At 42.4% G+C, this 22727-nt stretch overlaps 1 protein-coding gene across 1 annotated transcript in view; it reads right to left on the bottom strand.

The window, feature by feature from the left end:
• Positions 1-19676, bottom strand: part of slco5a1 (solute carrier organic anion transporter family member 5A1) — a 37719-nt gene extending 18043 nt beyond the window's left edge. The window contains exons 1-4 of the mRNA XM_084939236.1: positions 19595-19676; positions 17609-19091; positions 947-1079; positions 626-846 (exon numbers count right to left, since the gene is read on the bottom strand). Coding sequence (XP_084795362.1) covers positions 626-846; positions 947-1079; positions 17609-18569 — 1315 coding nt within the window. The 5' untranslated portion in view covers positions 18570-19091; positions 19595-19676. The remainder of the gene's footprint in view (positions 1-625; positions 847-946; positions 1080-17608; positions 19092-19594) is intronic.
• Positions 19677-22727: the final 3051 nt, after the last annotated feature.

The raw sequence follows: 22727 nt of genomic DNA, 5'->3' as shown, positions 1-22727 counted from the left end.
ACTTTTGCTACATTCCTTTTAAATTTGTGCCAACTTGTGTTTGTACCTGTGCCAAAAATTTGAATTTTCTTATAAATCTGTCTTTTAACATAGCTCAACCAGGCTAGTGTAGGAAGCTTCAAGCAGCACAGTGCAGGGAACAGCTGCGATCAGCACATGCAGGCACCTGGTCGGTCCTAATTTAAGGAGTGCTTAATTTGCTTTTGCTTTGTGTTTTAATTGGCAGAGCATGTATTTTAAAATGGAGCTCATTTCATTGCAGGAAGCCAAAATTGTGACTAGGATTAAAATTAAGTTCACTGTGCAGCCATACTGTCCTGTGTGTGACCTTTAGACACGTTTACTGTTTATTTACTAAAGTTAATAGAACCTAAAGTCCACTAACACTTCCAAGGTTTATTCCTTCATTAGGCATCTATGTAGACACGCTCTTCCATCACTAATCGATAACATCTTTAAAGGAGAGTTCAGTGAACCTTGCACTACAGTATAAAATTACTAATCCCAGTCACTGATTGAATTAAAGGCTGTTTGGACATCAGTAGCTCATGGGTCCTTTGTGTAAGGTACCTAGAGATCCATCTATAAGGAATACTTAGTGAAAATAATGTTATCTGTTCCTCACCTTTAATATCCTTTCCAAAGCCCATGGAGGAGGAAACATTTTGGCTTTTGCTATTGGACTTTTCCTTCATCACGTCATCATCACTGGACACGTCACCCGGTGAGCCAATCTTCTTCTTCTTCCTCTTCTTTTTGTGGCGTGGCGGCAGCTTTTTAGGGAAGGCAAACATGGGGAAGATGACCAGAAGCATAGCTATGGCACACAAGAGAAAACCACTCCACCTGAAAGGAAAAGAAAAATGAAAGTTTTATAAAGATATCTGAGAAAATACATGATCATATCACAGGACAGCTGGCATGAGGAAACGAGCTTCATATTTACCAGTTTCCAACAAACCGAGGATCATTCTGGTCTATGTTGACAACAGTCTTGGGGTCAACATAAAAACCGATAAGGACGCCTCCAAGCAGGTAGCCAGCTGCGGGTCCAAGGGCTCCCATCACATACATGATGGCTAGAAGAGGCACAGACAGAACAGTCAGAAGTCTGCAAAACAAACACTTTGCAGCTTTCATTAAACATTATCAGGTATTTGCAAGTTTTGATGAGTGTGAAGCCTGCAGCCAGCAAAGCCTACAAATTTCCACATTAATGCTTAATGACCGACTGTTCCCAGCAACTGACTGCATCAGACCTGGAGGAGCTGTTCATTACATCACATTCATTATATCTTAAACACCTGCACTGAGATCAGTGGGAACTGCGCACCTACACCTCAGGTAATTTCTCACAGCTCATAAAGCATCTGAGGAAAAACAAAAGAAAAACAAAAACAAAGGTCTCACGATGACCTGTAGCTCTGACACACCAGCAGACCTTGTGTGGTTGAAACATTAACTCACCGAGGTCTAAGACCATCAGTTAGACAGCCAATCGTGCACCATCTCTTTGTTTCAGGAAGAGGAAAACTCATTAAAGTTAGTTGGACAAGTGGAAAAACCTCCTGTGGACATCCAGCAGACATTTACCAGTCGGAATGAGGGGGCAAAACTTTCTATAATTACACCTGGAACACTGCTGCTAGCACTTAATAATTACTGTGTGTGTGTGTGTGTGTGTGTGTGTGTGTGTGTGTGTGTGTGTGTGTGTGTGTGTGTGTGTGTGTGTGTGGTTGAAAATGTTGCCGTGAATGACAAAATTCATACCCACATGTAGACTTTGCAGTTAGAGATCAAAATAGCTACAACCCATATGCTTCTGTTGCTCGTCTCCCACACGTGCGTGCACACACACACACACACACACACACCTACCGAAATGCTCAGATTTGTTGATTTGCGTCTCTGAACTGTGTGTTCACACATGCTGGTGTTTGCTGTTTGTGACAGAGTGTTTAGCAGGAGAGGCAGCAGGTGTGCCGTGTGTCCACACCAGCACCCAAAATATCAAATCTATCTGAGACCAAATGAACGCGTCTTCTCAGCCAGATTACATAACACTCACACACACATATTATCCACCATGTAAGCTCGCCTTTGTCAGAATGGAAACTCAAACACCATTTCATCTCAGTCTGTTTAACCAAATGTTTCAGCTGCCGTGCCAACATTTGCATATAGCACCTTCATATTTTCATCCAAGCACTTTGGGTGTTGTTGGACATCGTTTCCTCTGTGGATTTTGGCCAGTAAAGTAGCCAAAAAAAAAAAAAGCGTATTTCTAAAGCCCAAATCCTCATCAAAACTTAATTAAATCAAGGCTCCCTTAAATAAAAGCACTGAGTAAAAGAAGAGAGGAAAACATTGCTCAACGGCCTCCTCTTGCCAACCTAAAGCAGACATTCACTAACAGTAAGCACAAGATGTAAGACAGCAATTCTCTGCGCTCAAAGTTTCTATATAAAAATATATTTTTTAAAAATGTAATGAAAACAAACAACCTATAAACATCTAAAAAAAAAAACCAACACATAACACATATATTAAAATGTATAACCAAGTTGTGGGTGAGCCTGGACATCTGTTAAGTTTTAGTCCAATAAAATCTACATGAACTGAAGAATTTCCTCTCCAGACACCTAAAGCTTCTGCTGCCTTTTTCTCCCTTTATCACGTTTGATCTTTTTAACTCATTTCACTTTGCCGTTTCTCATATCCTGCCGCCCGGAGAGTCGATTCACTGCCGCAGTCAAAGCATTTACACAGTGCAACAGGATATTAGCACCTGGAGACAATAAACAGTTCATTACAGTTGGCAGGGACAATAAGAGGTCTTATTGTGCCTTGGCTTTTGTGAAATTAAAAATGTCTCACAAAAACCACACATGAATTCTGGGAAATGTAGTGGAGTTTAAAGACAAGGGTGAATATGTAGGTAAACGCCATTTTATAGATTGCTGCAGATTCAAATTATCTGCCCCCGTCACGATCCTCTCTCATAGTCGCACTGATTCATCTGCTGATCCATATTACAGGCTGATCTTCTTCTTCACTAAATATCAGTATCTGTCTTAAAAACTTCCTATCAGACAGACTCTAAATGTCACTATCAAGTACTGTAAGCTTGACAAACTTGAAGCAGACAAAGATTGGGTTGCAAAGCATTAATTAACCCATTTTCCAAATTTCAAATATCCAAGAAAAGAAAATCCACAAATCCTCTTTTTATTCACTGCCCATTACATTAGTCAATAAACTATATCTGGTCCATGGAAATACAGACAACTGTAATCTGTAGATAACTTCCATTAGCAATCTTTCTCGGTATAAGGGTATAGCTAAATAACTAGTTATAGTTCCAGTGTCTCATAGACCTTTCCATTGTCCCAAATATAACACACCACAGTTTAAACACCTTCTGGCTTGAGTTACAAATACACCAGGTGCACCCAACCAGCATGTTGTCATGCAAAAGTTAAGCACCAAGCATGGTCCTTTGATTGCCCTCCAAACTCAATCCTCGTCATACGTGGGGGTCCGGGTTAGGACGGCCATATTTTATCCCCTTTGGGGGGGATTGTGTCTGTCCTGCTATCACGTTAACGCCATTGTGCCTGACTGAAGGACAAAGGGCGGGTCATAAACTGTACCTTAGTCGTTGCCCTATCCTGCCCACTTGGCATAGAGCCAAGATAGTTTAGATCAGCAGGTTGGGATGAAGGGATTGGAGGGCCGCATCCGGCCTGAAGGGCGACCGGGGCACAGGCATCGGATTGAGAAATATGCTGGCACAGCAGCAGCGCTCCATCAAACACACACACAACACATGCTGCGGTGGCAGACGTCAGTGGACTGCAGGGGTGCATGCCAATGAGGAACGCATGGCGCCCACAGGCTCATTTCACTGAATTACACAATGGACCTTCACCAGCGGCACCTGAAGGACAACATATTAAGACTTGATGTGGCTTTCTACACATGTAGAGGTACCGCGTTAGGAGCGCTGCATTGCAGTTACTGGTTTATCACTCTTAGGTTAAACAAAGTCGGAATCTAAATCATCCACGTGGTTATTCAGTTTGACTTTCATGTAGGCTGAGGTAACGGCTCAGCCTTCATGGTTTCTAGGCCTCAAAAGATATAAACTGAGAATGTAGTCACACCGCATACATGTTAAAATACACAAACAGAATCCATCTGAGCCACATAATCTCAGGAAACACAATCACCCCAGCACCAAAAACAGCTCAACAAGAAGCACACAGTTTCAATTACAACTCAGTGACTTCACCGGCATCCAAGGTCAGCTCTCCCTGCATCTTAAAAACATTAACTCTAATGTGCATTCACCCGCAAGTGTGAAAGGAGGGAGGCAAGGTGCATTAAGGGTAAGAGTGACGGAAGAGTGAGGTTAGGGTTTTAAACAGCTTCACTGACACCAATTTAGCAGTTCAGCTCCAGTGTTTGTGATGGATGGACACAGCAGTGTCAGGCAGAGGAGAAGAGAGGAGATTTACTCAACAATAATCCAGAAAGAGAAAGGCAGTAAAGCAAGAAACCAACCAGTCAAGCAGGAGTTTACACCCATGTCCGTCCAGACTTGTAGTGCATGCAGAGACGGCTGCGAAGGAATTTAATAAGAAGGTATTAAGCATATGTATATCAATGCAAAAAGAAAAACGCAAAATAAAACAAGATGATTCTGCAGAAAAGTAAACAATGCTTCAAAAATCAATGTTGCTGTAAAAAAGTTACAAATTCTAAAACGCTGGGGCAAGGTAGGCGCCTAAGATTACTGCTGCCAGTTCAGTATCTGACCAAATGTGATGTATGGTCACAATATGTGAGACAGAGAGTGAGAATAAAGAGCGAACATCAAGAAACAGAAGGAGCGCAAAAGAAATAAAAGAAGAAGCTTGGATGCAGTCTGCGGTGACTGATCCTGCTGTGTAACTGAGTGATAAAGCTTGCTCAGCAGCATCCCTCTTACATCTAACCTTCAGGGACCAGTTTTGCTCTGTTGTCTCCGCTCTGCCTCCTCCACACTGCCGGTTCCTTTGTATTCACGAGCAGCAGTGACTCATTCACAGCTCGTAGGAATGAATGAAGGCCAAAGAGAAAAAGAAGAATGAATTGAAAGAATTGGTGAGATGATTTTCACTGCACTCGGCCTTACTGCGTTTCAGCTTTTACGGCGTCATCTTTGGTAGTCACCAAGGCACCCGAAGTTGCTTGAATAGCTAGATGACAAGAACGGACTTTCATCCATAAAAATGCAATGGCTTCTAGTGACCTTCCATCCCCCTCCCCCACGACCTCTCCTGACCTCGTGTTCTCCTCACCCCTCACCAATGAGACTCAGCCAGAGCAGCAGAGGATGCAGAGCCACAGGACCTGATGAGAAAGCACATTGCGGCTAATGAAGCAGCTCCCTGGTGGTCAAACTAATTAGCGCAGATTAATGATTTGATTTAAGCACATTGACGAAATAAAAAGGACAAGACTTGCATCGTCAGTGAGGTCAAAAGGTCGCACAGCTCCACACAGCCACATATACAAAACCAAACTCTATGCAGTGACGTTTACGTGCAGCCAAAGTAAAAATCTCATTTGTTTTTTGGGAATTTATTTCTCTCCTGTGACCGTCCTGCAATAAAGGCTGTAGAGGTATGAGCCTCGCTCTGTAATCCTTCTCTTTCCAGCTCTCTGGCTGCAAAGCTTCGTTTCAATGAATTATGTAGCGCTCCACCTGGCCATTAGCCTACACCGCTCAGTCAGCCTCTAAACAAGCCCGGGAATGGATAGCAGGCAGCAGGCAGCAAGCGAACAACCTTGGGTTTGTATTCAGCGCGTTACGTGGGAGCTGCCGATTCTCTAAAAAAGATGCAATCACGTTGTCTCGTGAGCGTTACTTGAGCTTTGCCATATTGATTTATGTGGCACTATACATCACACGTTAACTATTCACTCTAGCCTAGGATAACAACTGAGCCTCAGAATGAGTTATTCTACTTTATTTAATAACATCTACTTTATGCGATATGTCAGCACAGAATTTTGATTTGCTGCTCTGTGGAGTTCCTAAAGCTCTTTGGAAAGTGTAGTAGCTGTTTTTTGGGGGGTTTTGATAGATGATCTATGCGGCGGCTGCTGTTAGAAAAAGAGCCACAGAAGGGAAACGCTGCTCTATGTATCCCTGTATTATGGGGATCAGTTCAGTCATGTGACCTCTCCAACCCCGAGAGACAAGAGGAGAAAAAAACACAATGAAATAGGGGAATGGCGGCATTGTCATGACAACTAGCTGACATAGCAGTGTCTTCTTACAAGTCCTAACCTTACAGTTTCACCCAAAGGGCACACATACACAAACAGAGTGAGGCCAGTGGGGCAGACTGCTTTAATATGCATGAGTTATTTATATGATACACACATACACAAAAAGGCATACATCTCTAAATCCATTTATTATGTGTTGATGATCTTTTGCAGGATGGATGTGGTCCGAATTATAATGAAGTACACATTTGTCATCACAGACTTGAAGGATGAGTTGCCTCTGCAAGACTGTGCATGTTTTTGCGTTTAGCCCCAAGTGAATAATGGGGAAAAAGTTCTCTGTACATACTTGTACAACTGCTTCCAGTCAGATAAGAACATTCAGGGAGGAGAATTAAATGGAAATCAAGAGACATGCATGAACAGATAGAGAAAATGCAATGGAGTACTGGCAGTGGAAATGCATGAGAATAAGGCATGAAAGGAAAAAAAGCTGAAAGCAACATAAGCACAACTGAGCCGACTATTACTAACTGATTACATTTAATACACTTGCACATTCGCTGTGTTAGTAATATGAAATGATAAAGGAATGCCTTGTACTGCCAGCTCCTAGTTTCGGCAACCAAAACAGACTGACTACTTATTAAAGTCAAACACTGTCGACCAGCCGGCAGATACCGTATCTGAGGTAACAACATAAATCTACGTGGGACACCCAAACAAAGCACAGCCTCATTTAATTGCATAGCTATACAGAACATTAAATCTGGACTAGTTTAATGATGCAAATCAGATCTATTACTACACATATCCATCTTTATATTTAAGGAATAGTAGGAATAGTGCTGGCACTCTATAAATGTTCTAGATAAAGTGAATGAAAACATGCTGAACAAGCAAGACTTTTCGATTTTCTTTATGAGATTTACACCTTTTTAAACTGCATTTTCATTTGAATTTACATTCAGGTGTCGAAAGCGGTGAAGGTCTTAATGGATTAAATGGGGAAAACTCTGATCTAGCAGTACAGCAGCACAGCCGGGTACAGACCCAGACCAAAGTCTTTACCGGGAACCCTTCTGAACTGCACAATCAAAGCAGTTCAGAAGGAAATCAACATTCAGGCCACCCGTTAGACTTCTGTACCGCTTTACCTCCAGGCATTCCCGTGGAAGCCCCTTAAGCAGAGACATGACAAGTCACAAGGAGCACTAAGAACTTGATCAGCATCTCAAGCCTGCCTGTCTCCTCCATCCTCTTCTACGTTCTGTTTCTGTACAACAAACTATGAACGTTTTCGCCTAATCCAGCTGTGAAAAATGCTGGTAATATGGTATATTATTGATGCCTCCAGTGTAAGACACAATAAAGGCAAGTGCAGGCCCATTCATAAATATTCTGTGCATGCTGCAGTCAAGCGGCACAAGTTGCGTCACTTTGAAACTGTGTTCTCTGTTATTACGTGTTATACCACAGCACTTTGCTGTGTAGGGTGCAGGAAAAATTCTAAATGTAATGAATTTTTCATGAAAGCTGCTACATGCAGGGGTTCCCCAAGCTCACTTGACAAAATCAAATATTTAGAAAACGAGAGGGGGGAAAAAAAGAACGAAAGGGGTTTTCTCTATTTTTAGCTGCTCCTCGGCTGCAGCAGAGAGCCTGAGGTACAGTAGTCAGCCAGCCAGTGAGGCAACACTTCAACCAGCCATGAATGCATACACATTTATCTATTTATTTGAATTAGCATAAAGAAAAACATCCTAAAAGATGGGAATAAAAAAATATTAACCGTTTTAATCAGACTGTCAGCAACGTCCAAAAAGAAATAGTGGTTCCAGCATGCCACTGCTCTCCCGTGGGAGCCGATCCACCCACACACAACTTCACGCTAGCGTGCATTAGTTGCGTCACAGACCCAGTCTGACACCAAATGACCATTTTCTGCTGATTCCATTGCTGGCCTAAGGCTTCTAGGCCTGCACTGGCAGCAAAAGTCCTCAAATCTGCTGCTGCTGATCTAAAAAAAAAAAAAAAAAAAAAAAAAAGAATCCACTCAAGGGGATGAAGCGATGAGAGAGCACAGCTGAAAAAGAACGCATGGGTAGGGTAAAAAGAAAGAAAAATCTCAAAAACATCTGGGAACATGACAAACCCAGCAAGCAACGCACATCAGGACTCAGCTCAGCTGCCCGCTCTTCCGTGATGTATTAAAATGTGTGAGTGGGCCTCGAATGCAAATCTGCCCTGTGTAAGATTTTAGGTTTAAGTAATGCATGGGAAAACAAATCTGCTTAAGTAGGATTTCCTCTCTTAGAACCACTTTCCATTTACTGTATTGCTGTTATTTATGGGTGAGTAATGTGTACCGTGTATTTTTTTTGCCACCCTCCCTTCAGTAAAACATGAAAAACAAAAACAAACCCTGCATTAAGCAGCGTACAATTCCATATATGCAGTTAATTATTACTTATAAGTAAGCCATGACTTATTTACTTTAACTGTGACGCTGCAGCAGCTGCAAGGGTGTTTTTGTGAACACTGTTACAACTGAAAATCTTTCTTCTTCACAATCTGCCCCTGTGACAAGCCAATGAAAGCAACACGGTTCTCTTTAAATGGCTTAGTGATGAAATGTCATTCAGAGGCACACGGGCTCAAGAGAAACGGAATAATTCCACTGCGTCTCCTCCCTTTTTTATTTCTTTACTTTACTTCACTTACTCTCAGAAGTCTTTCACGTGCTGCCACGTTTAGCAAATCCTTTTACTTAGCAGCCTAATCCATCATCATCTTTGGATTCTCCTCTTAATCCATCGTTCTTTGTGACTTCTCCTGCATTCACTTTACAAGATTTGAACAGAAAGTAGACAACTTTTTGTTTATCCAAGACTAAATGTTTATGGTTAATAAGTGAAGAGGTTTCTCTAAAAGGTAAAGAAACATTCAGATCAACACCTTGAAAAAAAATTGCAACAAAAATGTGATTTATGAGATTAATGGTATAATTAAAGCCTGTGCTGTGACTTTGTGAATCGTCACATAGAGAAACTTTTGAGCAGAGCTGTAGCATTTAAGGACATTTAAGGACATTTGAGGAGACCTTTACAGTACCTTCCTTTCATTTCTTCCCTGCCAACAGGAACATACTGGGGAGGGGTCCCAGATCCAGCCTGAAACACAACAAGCTGTGTGTTTGCCTGTGCATAGATAATGTTCCAACATTTGAGAGGGTGACAAATAATCTTTCAGCTGATGAGTGGCCATGAATGAGGCATCTGGGGGCTGAGGGTAGAACCACATTACACTTGGTGAAGCTGTGAATTCATTACAGCAGCGAGTTAGGTTTTCAGTGTGCCACAGGCTGGCACCTGCAGCTTTTCAGTTTCTGTAAATGACAGACATGGCACAGCAATCTGCTCCATGGCTCTAAAGCTATGCCCAGAATTTATTTGGCATCCTCAATACATCCTCCACTAGGACTATTACTTCTGCTACTCTTTTAAACCACAAAAATGCTCATTCCAACTCAAGAGCTCATTTTTTTAAAAAGAAGAAAAAGTTTTGTTCATACTCAAACTGACGTTTCTAGTTAACAATTTCCCCTTTATGACTTGGAAATTAATCACACACACTAAGCTAATTCTTAAACAAACAAAAAAATCCTGCTGTTTTCATTCCTGTGGGTGTGCTTTGCAATTCACAGCCATGTAAGAACTCCTGAGACAATTTGATTTCTGGGTATCTTGAAGGATGACAGGCGATCTAATGATCTCTTAACAGGGTGAATATAATTAACACAGGAGAGCACGACGAGAGGATGTGAAGATTACATAGCACAGCCTTGCTTTATTCAGATTTCATTAATTTGGTGTTACGCAAGTAAGAAAAGGACTGTGCTCTGCAGCAGTGCCTCCTACACACTGTGGCAGGAGAGTATGAAGCCATACTTGACGTTGAGGATGAGACTTTTCTGCCCTGCATTTTTTTTCTTTTTTTGTAAGTGTAAGCTTGTAGGAAAAACAAGTGTACAAGCCTTCTGCGAATACTTACCCACACTACCAGCCACCCCCCCAAAAGCCCTCAATTCTAACCCACACCCCAACTGCAGGTGCACACTCACATTCATATATGTGTACTCCCCCTCCCCCAGGCAAGCATCCTGCCAGCTCTCAACAGCTGCTCTCTCCAGGGTCACACCTGGAGCCTACCAACTCCTTAAAACTAGGTACACCCCCCCCCACCCACCCCACATGTAAACAGAAACAAAAGTGTGAAAAATGAACATTTTCGTAGCATAAAGTGTCTGTGCTAAGCAGAGGGATCCTCTGTTGTACCTGTACACCTTCCCAACCCACTAACCTCGCCACAAAGAGCAAACTCAGCTGCTGCCAACATCTGAGGACGACGCTTGTCAAAACACTGCTTCTTCAGTGAACTGTATCACAGTTGCATGTGTAGCCTAATAGTCCGTGTTGCATAATGCACGACCAGATTAATGCTACATTTACAAGCTAAACAGAGCCTGGCAGCATCGCTGCGAGAGACAGATGAAAGCGTACAGCTAAATTCGCCCTTGTCATCTGTGCGGCTGTCAGGCAACGTTTTTGGTCATAATGCCTTATTTTTTTGGCGCTTCCCGAAAGGCGCGCCATTGTGCACAGTGCGTCCAATGGGGTTAGGTCAGAAAGCGCTTAAAGACATCCATCTCATCCCACAGAGCAGCTCTGGGAAGCTCAACACAGGATTTATGTCCATTTATAAACCATTATAAAAATAAATCACTTCTTGTGAAGAGAAAAAAAAAAGAAGATCTGCTGAGTATCTGTATGGACAACAGCAACAGAAAAAATTTCATAAACAGAACTTTTTTTGTTCTCCACATGTTCTTGCACTTATGTAAATCCCATTAGCACTTCTCCCTCCAGCCACCCTCCCTCGCTCACTCTCCATCTGAGCAGCACAGGGGTCAAGAAGAACAATAGCCAGTCTACCGCTAAGAGGGCACAACACTGGAATGGAGTGAGATTTTTTTTTTTTTTCTCCCTCGTCTCTGTAGCAAAGCAACACTCTTAAAACACCCTGAAGCCTGCATCAACATGGAGATTGCACTGCGCAGAGGAGGTAGCATGCACAAGAAGGAGAGGAGGAAATGCAATTTAACTTAATGTGGTTGTACGGTGTCTGGCTGGTGTAACCCTGCGATCCCAAGAGAAAAGCCACTTACGTGGAAACCCAAAGCAGCTCCATCAGACAATGCGTCTTTCCGAGAACATGGCGTGTACTAGCAGCAGTACTCTCTGTTCTGATGGCCATCGCAGGATATACTGCACCCCTGGTAGCAAACATCTGGCAATTATTGACGCCAATTCATTTCCGGACCGGACAAAACAGGCAACGGAAGGCCATGTTTCTCATCACGGTTATGATTAGCTTAACAGCAGAAAATACACAGAAATGATTTTGAGGGTTTTCATCCAGCAGCGATGAAAAGGAAGTGGCTACTTGCAGTTTTTAAGCAATAAAACACTGTCAGAAGGATCTGACAGCTGAGTGGAGCAAAGCTATCCATATAAAAAGCTAAAGAAGTTGGGGTGAGGGATGATAGGTAACTTGTAACGGTGAAAATGTTTTTAGCAACTAAATATTCCAGAATAAACTATCATTAAATCGTGATCCAAGTCCTCAGATGGGGGACTAGACTTCTGCACAAACTGTTTTCAGGCTTCAGAAATTTTGGTCTATGACAGGAGACCAATCAGAGCTCTTTTTAAATTAGATCAGCTGAGATGAGTAATGTAAATCCCCCCCCCAAAAAAAAAGAGAGCGAGAGAGAGAGTGCAATAGGTTTAAAGTGAGGACTTTCACCTGGGAGAGCAAGGTTGCAATCCTGTTTAAGTCAGCTTTCAATTTAGCCCCTACAAAGAAGTGGTGCCAAAGGAGAAGCTTACTGCCTACTGCAGATTAATAATTAGGCATAAGTTAGATCCAGTCCTAAACAAGTTAAATAGCAAATGCGATACAGATAATCACTCTATTGAGGTGTCTATTAATTATGTTATACCCATAACACGGTCTTGTTTTCTACCACCAGTGTTCCCAATCCTCGACAGTGTTTCTGTGCTCTGAGAGTTTAACTACACCAAAAGGTCTTCTGAGAAATTTTTTTTAATTTGATTTCCAAAAAGAAGTCAGGGATCAGTGAGGATGTGGTGGAACAACATGCACCAAAGAGGCAGCAAGAACAAAGCAAGCATTTCTTTCCCGCATAGCTGAAAACAAAAGGACTTCTAGCATTCTTCATATCACAAAAAACTCTGCTGGCATTTCCCCAGGAACCTTCCCACACTGTCAAAACAACCGGCCACCACACTGAAAAACAGCCACTGGTCAATGAGGTTAAGCAATAAATACAACACACTACAATTGCTGCGGTTAAAAACCTCCACCACTGGAGACAAATTATTATGCTCACATGAACTTTTTTTTTTACATCACTTTTTCTCTTCCTGATGCACTATTTGAAGCACACACTGTCATCAGTAGCACAGCCACGCAGAGGTCAGTCGTTCACAGGCGTGTCATAGTAACAGTAGTAGTCCGAGCTGGCAGCCCCACAGAAAGGTCGCCTGCTCCTGAGTAACCCTGCAGGGCCAGTGTGGCATAATTTAAACCCTCCATGAGGACGGCAATGAAACGAGACCAGTCTTCTTTCTATATGTGTGCCAGCTTCTGACAGATCAATGTGTGCCCTAAACTGATCCTGAAACCTGAGCCCGTCAGCCCAGAGGGGCAGAGAGGAGCGGGGAGAAGGCGGGGTCTCTGGGGACTTCACTGTTTGCCTGACTATGTGCACAACCTGCATTTGCTTTGGCTGCTGCTAAGCAGACCAGGACACACAATTTAATGAAACTGACTGAGTGAGCAGAAAAAGGGACGTACCAGGTCCACGAGTGATAATCCTACATCAAAAAAATAAATACATAAACACAGTGAGGTTTAAACTGTAAACTTAACAGTCCATTCCTCCGTTGCCTCTCTAAGCTGCAGTACACGCACGCACTGCAGGAGAAAAGTCTGAGAGCAACTGTTCTTTCTAAATCTGTCAGAAAACACACCCCTTGTGTTCATGTGAGCATGTGTCTGTGTGTCAGCGTGCAGACAGCACTGCTGTTTAGGCCTCTCTTCATAAACTGGGCATCGCCTCCTTCATTTCCTATTCATCCTCCAGAGGCTTGATGCATGGTTTCCATGAGTACCTAATAAAAAATTAATAACTCAAAAACACCAATAATGGAAACTGGGATGGAAGTTTCAGAGAGACCTCTGCACTGCAAACTACAGTACTTAATGCAGAGGCCGTGAGGATGACAGCTAGGAGGAATCAATTAACCTTATCCTGTATGTAAAGCAGGTAGCTAGCTACAAGCGCCAGAGACAGCAACGTCTAGACACTGAAAGGTTATTAAAGAACAACAGAGCATAAACAAAAGGTTTTAATATCAGTGTTTTCTGTTTATTTTGTTATAAATTTAGCTCAAGCACGCCATTTGAAAGTTACTGTGGAATGCAGAAGGCAGTAAAATCAAACCCAGTATCTCAAGTTATTCCACGTCAATTACACCTTCTCTGCATCATTAGCTTGTAAATCACTGCGGTCATCAGTGGAGAGGGGAAAAAGACCCCATCTAATAAGCACAGGTTAAGCCACAGCCCAAAGGCTGGTATGGATGAAATATTCAAAGACAAACACGATTACTGATTAGTTCTATGGATCTCTTTGGAGACATTCATTTAAAAAAAACAAACAAACAAAAACAACAATTTTCTCCTGTCTCCTTCCCCTTTAACCACAATTGGTCCTTCCTCCCCTCCCTTCTTGTTATAAGGGAGTTTTTCCTTCCCACTTTCGCCTAGTGCTTGCTCATAGGGATCATCTGATTGTTAAGGGTTTGTAGGGTCTTTACTTTTAACTATAAGGTGCTTTGAGGTAGTTTTACTTATAGAGAACAAGTCACAACAATAGCTGAGTAAACTGAACAGAAATAACAAGAACAAAAGTGTTTCAAATACATCTTTCTTTCATTCATCTATTGCAAATGATTATTCTGCCACACAACAGTACCCACTGCAACGAGCCACCATCACACAAATGAAGTGACTTCCCAGACAAACGTTCACCATAGTAACACCAAGAATGGTATGCTGTAAATCTGTCCGAGCGAAAGAAGAGGAAAGACAAGAGGAAAGGTAGTAGCCCCTGTGTCCGTCCAAGTCATGTCTTTAGAAAACAGACGAGAGCGGCAAAACACACCATAAATGCTACACTGATGTCACCATTTGCTCTGAAAGTAGAGCAAAAAAGGTAAAGTTCAGACACCATGCCTATTATATTACCCCAGAGATGTGGGGCCGGAGTTGAGAAATGGAGTGATGGGCTCTGTGTACTCATGCAGACACAAAGACACGCATCATATATACATCTCTCTTACACATGTGCATGCCTTCTCTCTCTCCAAGGACACCACAAGTACCCTTCAACATAAAGCATGTTGTCCTACAAAAGAGAGCAACTCCTCCCCTCTGAGGCAGAGCAAATTGAGATAGGGTTTACATTAATGGGTTTGAAGGGGGGAGAAAAGGGGAGGCTTCTTCTAGATGTGGGTTAGCCTATATTTTTACAAAATGATTTTCTGGGTGAAAACCTGCAGTCCTGCTGTAAGGGCTCTTCTCCTTCCTCTGTTCAGGTTATGTTTACACTCAAACTCACAAGAAAGCATGATAAGCCATCGCTGTCTAGACTCTGAAAGATAAGAGTTCTCAAAGTGGATACTACTGAAACTGCGTTACCATGGTTTTCTGGGGATCTACAATACAAATAAGGTACATTTTTTCCCCGATTATCTGCTCCCTCTGACATGTCAGAACATGTCTGGTTTTCCAAACAATGCTTTACTGGAGTGAACAGATTATCCCTTTGTGAGCTCTCTCAAAATAGCCATCAAGGTCATCAGAGCAAGCGCTGCTTTTGATGGAAATCTGCACAAAGGGACGTCTTGAGCAGGACAACTCAGGGAGCATATTGAGCCCTTATGCATCTGCTGCGGAAATACCTTAGTAGGATGAAGGCGAAGCAAGTTGGTGTCTGAGACCGTTTGGGCCTTGTTTTTGTGGATGGTTCGATAGCTATGCTGCAATGAGTCGCTGTGATGAAGGGATCTGATCAATACTGGGTCTCGAGGGCAACAGTGCAGGCAGCAGAGCAGACTGATGCTCTGTAGGCTGCGCAATGCTGAAATAACTGGGCCAGCGTCAGCAGCATGGCTAATGATGTGAATTCATTTCAGTGGTAAAATAGGCACTAATTTCAAAAGTACCAGTAATCAGCTGTCACTGAAACAGATGCTCATGCACACCGGTGAACATATAATCAACGATTTTGATGACAAAAAGTGGACAAATCAAGTAAAACAGTCAGTGGTTCAAGAGTTTTGAACAGTTATACAAAACAACCATATATTCTCTGTATCTCTGAATGCCTGTTTTCATCTTTTATCTGATGTTTTTAGTGTAAAAAAATCAAAAATGTAATGAATAGATTGCATGACACAAATGTTACAGAGTTAGGCTACGTTCACACTGCAGGCGAAAGCGCATCAAATCTGACTTTTTTGACCCTATGCGACCCATATCTGATCATGGTATGACAGTGTGAACGGCACAAATCCGATATTTTCAAATCCGATCTGGGTCACTTTCGTATGTGGTACTGAATCCGATACATAGCTGATGTTTTAGAAAGCGACTGCTGTTTGAATGGTCAGGTCGCATTAAATCCGTCTTCTACGTCACTGACACAAGACAGACGCCAATTATCAGCGCCGGAGAAGCGCCCGATAAGACATCGCGAACGCTTCCTGGCCATCCCGTGTAGATGTCAGTGAAACTGTTGGGAAGACAACGTTGGAGAAACGTGAACATTTTATTTGTGCTGTATAATCTGCAGATTCTGACAGAAATCTGCAACTATCATTTGAAGCACTGCTCCTCTCTAAAACAGCAATAAAGATAATTATTAGGCCATATGTAAATAACTAAATAACTTTATAACTTAAAGCAAAATTGGGAAACGTAAAGTCTGAAACAAGTCTTTATATTAAGGGCCATCAGTCAAACAATACTGGTTGGTCTGGGTCTAAACAGAGCGTGCTGTGTGTGACATCTTCTTTTGCGCATGCGGGCCGCTTTGAGGGTTCACACTAGAGCGCGTTTGCTGTCACATTTTATTTGTAGTGTGAACAAGCAGACAAAAAAAATCGAATTTGATCAAAAAATCGGATTTGAGCATTAAGACCTGCAGTGTGAACGTAGCCTTAGTGGCCGTCTCCAAGACTGAAGGGTGCCCCATGTCCCGGTAACCCAGCTACAGTGCACATATAGGATTACTACAGTCATAAGCTACTCCGTGAGCTATTTAAAGTATGCGATACATCTATATAAATCCAATTAATCTGAGCAAACACATTAAGAGATGGGTAAAGCCCCAAGACAGATAAATAAAAGGAAACCTGTGAAGAAGTACACATAAGAACAGAGAAAACAGTCTGCTAACACCTCGAACACAACCTTGTCTTTTCTGGCTTCTTCATACACACACAAAACTTGGAGAAAACACGCACACGCAGAGCCAGTTCTGGTCTATTAATCATAAGCAACCTAGTTCTGCTTCTTGGTACAGATTCATCTCTCGTGTGCCTCTGGCCCAAGGTTGACTTTGCAGTCTCTGTATTTACCTCAGCGTGGTGCAGAGGTCACATGGCGTAGAGGTTTAAATCAGAATTATCAGATAAAATATTGAGGTATAAACGCATGCATTGTAAAAATCACATGACCCAACAAATTAAAAAGCAGTCTTTTAAATCTCTCGCAATAAAAAATTATAACCTTTCAGCCTCGGACGTTCCCAACATCCAATCCATTAACAAATGGAATGAAATAGGCTCGGGTAACCGATGCTAATTGTGTTACAAACCACTGACTGTGTAACCCAGCGTCTCGGCATTCTTCCAGCCACACACCAGAGCTGCTCGGTTTAACTGCGAAGTTGCTCGAGTCTGAGAAAGCGGTCTGTAAGCTTTACAGATTTATTTATATAAATTCAGCCAGTCTGGGCTGACCAAAACCAACTAAGTGCTTTATTGTTGATACATAATTCCTTGACTTTTTGCAAATGTCAGTCATAAGCAAGGAAAACAGAAGTGGATTAGAGGACGGAACAGATTTATCCTCTTCTGAATGCAGTGCCTCCTGTTCTGCTGCTACTTACCCAAATACAGAGATGCATTTTCTTTCTTCACATTGTCGTCCAGGTAGGTGGGTCCCAGGGTGTAGATTGGCGTTGACCCCATGCCCACGAGTATCTGGGCACAGATGAACAGTGCCACATACAGGTTGTGCTCATTGCCCTCCTGGTCGCGAGGGCACGATGCCACGTCCAGCAGTTCACGGCCGCTGTTGTTGCTGCTCTGACAAAGGCCTTCGTGGCCCGCTGAGGAGTTCATCTCTTGGATCTGGTAAGGTGGTGAGATGAAGTGGGGAAGGGAAAACAGCGCTGCGCCTACAGCGATCACAACACCCCCCACAGCCAGCCAGCGTGGCCTCTGACCTCTACCGCCGAAGTACGAGATGAAGACGACCACCAGCAAGCTGCCGATGTCGAAGCAGCTGACCAGCAGGCCGGACTCGGAGCTGCGCAGGCTGTAGCGCTTCTCAATGGTGGTGATGACGCTGCTCAGGTAGCCCGAGACCATCAGGGACTGGATGAAGGTCAAGTAGCACATGCAGAACAAGAAGCAGCGCGAGTCGCTCAGGATGACCCGCACATACCTTCTAGCTGGGATGCGGATAAGGCGGGTGATGGAGAATCCAAATTTTCTGCCACCGGAGCCTTTGGCCCTGTGGCCCTCCACAGGCAGGGAGCTGCTGAGCCCCACCATGCTGGACATAGAGGGGGAGAAGTCTGTTCTGGAGGAGGGGGATTCTTCCTGGCTGGAGTCTGGGGTTTTAGGATGAAGCCCGCAACTGTCCTCTAGGGCCACACAAGTGTGGGCTGTGCTGACCAGCCGAGGCTCGGCAGCCTTGCCACCCTGTTGACAAGGTTCATTCAGGATTGGTAGACTTTTGGACTTGAAGCAGTTCTCTGGCTCCATGTATTGGTCCTGGAGCTCACAGATCTCCAGAGACTCGGACATATCACTCCCAGTTTCATCATTGTCCAACGAAGCCATGGCGCAGCTGGAGTTTCAGCTTCAGTCGGCCCCTGGCTGCACTGACAAGTCTGCCAGTCAGTAACTAGTGCCACATGAGGACAGTGTAGAGCTGCTGCAGGGCTGTGCGCTGGAGAAAGGACTGCCCTGTCAGTGATACTGAGGCAGACTGAACTCCTCTAGTTATGTGCATGTTTTATTCCACATCCCCACTCACAGCAGCACCGCTCTGTCACAAGCAGCCTCCCTCAAAGCAAAACATCAGACTCCTAATATGCTTACAAGACACAAAACAATCCTGATAGCGGTAGCTCGACTGAACACGGAAAAACATCACCTTCTTGAACTAAAAACCTGAAGTCATCAACAGAGTTATCTGTTGACAACACATTTCCTAGAATGTAATCAACAACAAAAAGATGCTGTCACAATGATTTTCTTATCTAGGATCCCATGTTGATTTTGATTTTATGGCTCTTTGTTAGATGGCAAAATTGGTTCAAAGCTTCTGTTGTTTCCTTTGTTCCCTTGCTGTGCAGCATCCTAGAAAAACAATACAAAAAAGGGGGGTTAAGAAAAACATAATTAAGTATGGCTACTTCCAAAGTGGATACATTTATACAGGCCTAAATACAAAATACAGCCCTTTCCTCTTATGTCAGTTTGGTATTACAGTACATCTACACAGGATTATACCAGTCGCCTTGTAAAGCTTAACTGCTACACAGGACTGGAGAATATTTCATAACAAAAATTAAAAAAAAAATAACCCACACTAGCAAACACTGGTGTCAAGCTACCGAGGCGGTTAGGCAAAATAAAAACCCAGCTCTCCTTTGTCAAAACGAGAAATATAGCTAGAGAACAAAAGACCATGCTGTCCACAAACGTCTCAGTCATGACTTTGAAAAGAAATAAAACCCCCGATTCAACCGCGAGAGAAATATTACTGTGCTGAAGCTTAAAAGAAATCTGACCTCGAGGCTAAACGACAATTTAATATTTATTATAACTTTAACGAAGGGCTCAGAGGCTGGAATACTCACACAGGACTGAGGGAGGTAGCCTGTTGTTCTACACGGAGCAGCCACACAGTGAATGAATCTGTGTGTGATGCGGAGGGGCTGCTACTGCTGGGGGTGCTTTCAAATACGGTCGGAAATCATATAACGCAGAGTTTAGAGCCTGAAACAGTGCAGGAAAAAACTATAAAATGTTTTTAATTTTTTATAAAAAAAACTCGTAAAATGGAAAACGCGCTAGAACTGCATGTTTGATATGACTATAAGGATTTTCTTGTTCGAAGTGTATACTTAATTGAAGATTTACATGTTTTTAAAGTCCATAAGTGAAATTAGTGCTTTGTTTTTGAGCTCTGGGATATTGCAGTTCTTGGCCTGCGTCCTGCGGTTTTTCACCACGAACATTAATCGTAAGGCTGATTATCTTTTTCACAGTTTTCCAACTGTGACGGTAAAAATCCAACGCGGCTACAGCAATTTGAACGCCCCAGATTGTGGGGGTGAATTGTTTTTCCCACACCAGCCATACTGGGATTTGTAGTTTCTTTCCGTAAGCCCAACCTACGTCCATTTCTTTGCTTTATCGTAGAAATAATTGACTTCAGTAACGAAGCTACTTTCAGGCATAAACTACATCTGCTACTCGAGTAAATTCTCCGAAATGTAAATTTTCTTTCTCTTAACTTAAATTGCACTGACACTGTGACTTCATGTACCAGCATGCTTGTCAGTCCATATGGTCACTGGTTTAGTGCACTACGTCATGTGGACAGCTGGGACCCTTGCTGACATAGCAGTGATTGACTGGGATTGACAATGGCCTCTGAGCTTGCCACACTCTCTGAAGCCATAAATTTAAAGCAACATCAAGCGTAGTCATTTCATTTCTTTGAGACCACTGCTCCTACCACCCTGTCAATGATGAAACGGCCTCCAGGGATGCGCTGCAGTAAACACTGCAAATGACATAACATCCTCATCCTTGGACAAAAATGTTTTAACCTTTTATTAAGAAATACAAACAATACACAATAGAGATTCATTAATGTAAATCATGAAACTTGCCTTTTGGGGAGGACAACGTAAATGTCTCATGACATATATTGATATTTCTCAAGAGGACTGCAACACCACTTCCACTCATAAAAAATGAGATTGTAAAATACATTTGTTCATTTTTCACTTGTAAATGTAGATATTAAATGTAAAACATCTGGGCTGAAGGCTTTCCTTTTTTAGAGACTAGAGGCTGGCCTGTCAGAAAGATGGATCGCTATGCTGGTGGTCATTAATTAATTTCCTGGTCTACAAGCTACATCAGTCCTTTCCTCCTCTCATTCGGTGGTCTTTCAGCTCCTCCGTGGAGGAGCACAACTTTTACAGAGACACAATGTCCAGGCTTAACATTTGATGTTGTTGTTGTGATGTTCTGACATTGAAAGTTTCCTGTGACCTCCACACAGAGAGGTCAGTGGATTCAAACTCTGGACTTTCTTTTTGTGAGGCTGCAATGCTGACCACTGCCTATAACGCCTTTACATTTCTATCCAATGTAGAAAAATGTGATTATCTAATTATGTCCTATAATATTTGGTTATTATATGGGTTCAGTAGAGCCACCATTCACCTGGCAAAGTCATGAGGTCAGGACCTCCAACACAATATCTCCATTTAGTTCCAATCATGTGGAATGAATTGTAGATGTTCAAGAAGTATCTGTCTACTCCGCATACTGTATATTCATGGTGTACGGCAGAAATGCCAAATGCTGTTTTCAGAGAGGATAGCAACATTTTAGCCTTATCCTGGGGACATTTGGTTAGCCCATGACCTTTGTGAGAACAAGGAGAGTGAATGGAGACTTCACAGATGACAGGAGCAGCCTTTTCTAAAGGTTAACACGAACACGTTTTCTCAGGGATAGTTTTTATGGAGTTCAGTTCTGCTTTAGAAGAATCTCTCTTAAATGCCAGCAGAAGAACAAAACATGCCTCTTTTTGTGCAAAAGGACAAACAGAAATTTTCCCACATAAACAAGCAAATTTGTACCACAAGGGCCTGAACAAGACTGCATTTTAACAGTGGAGCCACTACAAAGCTTTCCTTCACGTCTAAATGGTTCCCACAAGCGCTGCCAGCTATTATCACTGCATTGCATTTCAGATATTCCCACCAGTAAGAATTTACAGCCACTTATTATAATGACTGCAGAATAGTTTATTACTCATAAGGGGTCAGAAATCAGATTTTTTTTTTTAAAACAGAAGGCTTAACTGGAATATACAGCAAATAAACATCAAAACCTTTAGTTTTATTTGTATTTGTAATGTGAAGTAGGGGTACAAACTAAGCGCTGGTCCCTCGGATGAGACAAGTACAACACTACCCTCTAGTGCATGGATGCATGCAGAGTAGCTATTAAAAGCAGCGCTTTTGGCTTTTTAATGATGACCAGTAGATGGTGCTTTGACCTCAAGATTAGCAGCTTCAACCACAGGATGCTTCTGGGAAGACACAGAATAACAAGCACTGCTTTTCCTGGTTGTAGACTACAAATGCATAGTTTATCTAATATTTTTTTTTCTGATACTAAATATGAAGATAGGCATTAATCAAGAAGAGCATTGCTTAGCCATATCTGCTGCATGTCTGAAAAACTAACCCTTCTCATCTCAGGCTCTCAGATTATTATTAGTAGTAACACCTGAAATGATGAGGTAAGGTTGCAGGCAGGTTAGATCAAGCTCTTTCAAGAACCTTCTAAGACACATCTTTACATGCTGGTTACATCTGACTAACAACTAAAAATCAGGCATATCAGATGTGGATATTTAAGAATAAATTGCACAGGTGCCCCTTAAGATTCATTGTGTATCCCGAAAAACAGAAAATGGCTTTCTCACCCATTAAGTGCATTATTTAATTTTTAACCTCCTAGGACCTGGCGTCTACATATGCGGACATCACATTTTGGGTTATTTAGACCAAAATACTACATTTTGCTCTACAAGGGCCTACTTATGAGAACATTATACTGCCACTGATCTATCAACATTTTATACGAATATCCTCATATGTGGCTCTCATTTTTCTTATAAACAAAAATCAGATATAAAAATCAATCTGGTAATTCTTTGTTTTTACATTCACTGGGTCC

Source organism: Perissodus microlepis, chromosome 9 (assembly GCF_051167445.1).
Source record: "Perissodus microlepis isolate ML-2025 ecotype Zambia chromosome 9, ASM5116744v1, whole genome shotgun sequence".
Classification (NCBI taxonomy): domain Eukaryota; kingdom Metazoa; phylum Chordata; class Actinopteri; order Cichliformes; family Cichlidae; genus Perissodus; species Perissodus microlepis.
This window is presented reverse-complemented; position numbering and strand designations above follow the sequence as displayed.